The sequence below is a fragment of the Mastomys coucha genome, unplaced genomic scaffold (genome assembly GCF_008632895.1).
Source record: "Mastomys coucha isolate ucsf_1 unplaced genomic scaffold, UCSF_Mcou_1 pScaffold21, whole genome shotgun sequence".
Taxonomy (NCBI): Eukaryota; Metazoa; Chordata; class Mammalia; order Rodentia; family Muridae; genus Mastomys; species Mastomys coucha.
Window position 1 is genome coordinate 184,341,487 of NW_022196904.1, and position 3,708 is coordinate 184,345,194.

Sequence of the window (3,708 nt, forward strand, 5' to 3'; positions counted from 1 at the left end):
GGTTTGCAAAAAAAAAAAAACAAAAACAAAAAAAATCTGAGGCAAGCAGGATGGCCCAGCGGGTAGGGATGCTTGCCACTGAGTCTGACTTGAGTTCCAGTTCCAGGACCCACATGGTGGAGAAAGCCAATTTCCACAAGTCGTCCCCTGACCCCCCATACATGCGCCATGACATACATGTACACTCATACACACATACACAATAAACAAATACAGTGCAACAAATTTAAGTTGTAAATATATAAAAACAGTAACTGATCACCCACAGGATACCAGGATTTTTAATTTCCAGATCCTCCTCTTAGCCTCCTTTCAGTCAATCTGAGGTTAGGACAGGAACTTTTATGACATTCCATCTAATTTATAAGCAAAAATTACTGTTACCTGTTTCCACACTCTTGTCTCCTGAGGGTGTCACCTCGTTAGGTTCAATTATTCTTAAATTTCTCAGCTGAAAATCCTGGCGATTCGCCCTTGAAGAGAGAGAGCAGAATGCTGCAGACTTCGGCCCCAAGGAAATGTGGCAAGGCTGGTCAAGGGAGGCGTCACCCGGGCTGGGCAGGCCTCTGTGAGTCACAGCTCTTACCCTGCTATCAGGATGGCTACAGGTTTGAGATAAGCCACCCTCCACTCCGTGCCCCCCACAGCAGGGAGCACGTCCCCATGGGACACATGAGATGTCACTGCCAAGCACCTCTGCAGCAGCCAGGGCTCCTCAGCTCACCCTTAGTTCATGAATTCTTCTCAGTGGCATCCAACCCCATTACTAGTCTGAGTTATTTTCAGTAACCATGTGCTCAGTGACAGGTACTTCACTGGCACGAGGTCCCCTCAGCTCTGTTTCACTCTTGTTCAGTGTCCTGGGCATCGCTCTGGCTGCAGCTTCTCCTCCCAGCAGCACAGGCCCTTTAGGTACTTATTTCACACTCTGCTCCTGGATAGCAATGCCTGTGTTTAGGATCTGCCGCTTCTCCCTGTGGGTGGCTCATCGGGAGTTTATCTTCATGGGTTGGGGATGTAGCTCAGTTATCAGAACCCTCGCCTAGCACAAAGGAAACCATGGGTTCAATCCCCACCAACTGCATAAACCAGACAGGGTAATACATGCTCAGAATCCCAGTTCTTGGGAAGTAGAGTCTGAAGTTCAAAGTTACCCTTCGCTGCTTGGCTTAAGGTCAGTCCAGGATACATGAGGACCTGTCTCAAGGAAGGGAAGTTTATCATTAGCCAGGCAAGTGCTACACAACTAGGAAGCAGGAGGGAAGAGTGTGGGCCCACTCTCTGCGCTACAAAGAGCGCACATATCTCAAAAGGGGATGGGGAATATGCTTGTCTTAACAGAAACTGTCTATGAAAAGCTATGTCCTGGTTCCTACAAGCATTACTGTCACTGTTTGCCAATTTTCACATTATTTTCTTAGGCAAATGTGTACACATTCCTTGTCCCCTCTATGACAACCCTGGATCCCAGGCATAAAGGCCTCCATCTGGATCCAATACGTTCTCAGGCTAAGCTCACCAGCACCCTAGGCAAGCTCTATGAAGCTCACTCAAGTATTAGCTGAGAACCTGGACACTTTGGTAGATGAGACATCTGACTGGTTTATAAGGCAGAGCCACGGAGACACAGGGCAAGGGAGAGAAAGCGACAGTCCCAGCTCTATGAAGGGGAAAAGAAGTAGGGCAAGGGAGAGGGGGTGCCCAGAAGATAAGAGGAAGGCTGGCCCATGTGAGACAGCTAAGGGAGGCCTTTCTGATAATACCTGCCACGTGAGCACAGAAAGATCTTTTTAAAAAAGTGATGAAACTAGGCAAGTTCAGTTCTAGAGGAAAAACATTCTAGAAGAGGAGTATAGCAAAGACAAGGGCCATGAGCCTCTACCAAGACAGAATGAGGCCTTGAGTTGGTGTCCAAAGCAAGACATGCCAGGTATGTATGTCACAGGTTAAAGCCTATGACTTCAACAAACACAGTAACAGCACAAAAAGGAGCAAACCCAGACTTTATCCCAAGAACGCAGGTTGGTTCAACATCAGAAATTTAATGTAAGATTATCAGCTCAATACAATAAAGAGCAAAATCAACATGTCAAGACATAGAAAAAAAAAACCACTTGACAAATGCAACACCCATGGATGATAAAGGTATTCAGTAAACCAGAAAGAGGAACTCTCCACCTCGGGAAGAGATGCAGGCTCAGCAGGTCAAAGGAGCATACAGCTCAGCCTGCCTACATGAGCTCAAACTCCAGGGCCCACGGAGTGGAAGGGCAGAAATGACTCCCCCAGGCTGTCCTCTGACATCTATACCTGGCGTTTGCACAACCGGAGACAAGTAAATGTAACTTTTGCAACTTGCCAATCTAATAAGTAGAACTCCAAAATGTGTGAAGTGAATGCTACAAAATAAAATCACGATAAGGCAGGGACAGGACAGGATGCTCTCTATACTGCATCTGTAGGGATTTTTGGGGGGTTTTGGTTTGGTTTGGTTTGGTTTGGTTTGGCTTGGTTTTTTCGAGACAGGGTTTCTCTGTGTAGCCCTGGCTGTCCTGGAACTCACTCTGTAGACCAGGATGGCCTTGAACTCAGAAATCCACCTGCCTCTGCCTCCCAAGTGCTAGGATTAAAGGCGTGTGCCACCACTGCCCGGGCGCATCTGTAGTTCTATCTGGAACAAGGAGGCAAGACAGGGAAACAAACGCATCCAGTCAGAAAACAAGTAAAATGCTCCGTGCAATGATGGCCCTGCTCTGAGTACACAAAATCCTTAAGAATTCACAAAAAAAGTAGAGTAACTGGGCTCGCCAAAATCGTAGCATAAAAAAATTAATTACACTTCCATAGCCTTGCTCTCAACATCAAAAAATTAAATTAAGAAAAAGCCATGTGCCAGGCGCACGCCTTTAATCCCAGCGCTCGGGAGGCAGAGGCAGGCGGATTTCTGAGTTCAAGGCCGGCCTGATCTACAGAGTGAGTTCCAGGACAGCCAGGGCTACACAGAGAAACCCTGTCTCGAAAAACCAAAAAAGAAAAAAAGAAAAAGCCATGTTCAAAAACAATAAAATACTTAATACACTTAACAAATGCAGTATAAAACGTATACTGTAGAATATACAAAAAAAAAAGTGTGACATGAATAAATAGAAGCTGAATATATGGAATGAGAGTCTGTGTTCATAGATTTGAAGACTTATTGTTAAGATAATTCTTGCCACTTATGGTGGTGCACACCTTTTATCACAGCACTTTGAGGCAGGGGCCTCCAATCTCTGTGAGTTAGAGATCAGCCTTGTCTATATAGCAAGTTCCAGGGCAGTCAGGGCTACTCAGGGAATTCCTATCTCAAAAAAAAAAGAAGTGTGTGTGTGTGTGTGTGTGTGTGTGTGTGTGTACATATATACATCTGTGTGTGTACATTTATATGTGTGTGTGTGTGTGTGTGTGTGTGTGTACTGAACATTATCAAAATTTCAGCTGACTTCTATGCATAAAGTGGCAAACAGATCCTAAAACACCCTAAAATATAGTAATATAAGAGACCAAGATTAGCCAAACTGGATCCAATTATTTTGACTCACCAATACAAAGATAACCATAATTTGAAAATAGGAAAAGAGCCGGGCAGTGGTGGCGCACACCTTTAATCCCAGCACTGGGGAGGCAGAGGCAGGAGGATTTCTGAGTTCAAGGCCAGCCTGGTCTACA

The 3,708-nt window shown here is 45.4% G+C and overlaps 1 protein-coding gene across 2 annotated transcripts in view; it reads right to left on the minus strand.

The window, feature by feature from the left end:
• Xpnpep1 (X-prolyl aminopeptidase 1) overlaps window positions 1–3,708 on the minus strand; it is a 55,772-nt gene that overhangs the window by 46,858 nt on the left and 5,206 nt on the right. Inside the window, exon 2 of one of the 2 annotated variants that reach the window (XM_031390647.1) lies at window positions 385–473. The exons of the other annotated variant lie outside the window; for it this stretch is intronic. Coding sequence (XP_031246507.1) covers window positions 385–473 — 89 coding nt within the window. The remainder of the gene's footprint in view (window positions 1–384; window positions 474–3,708) is intronic. 2 annotated transcript variants of the gene reach the window in all.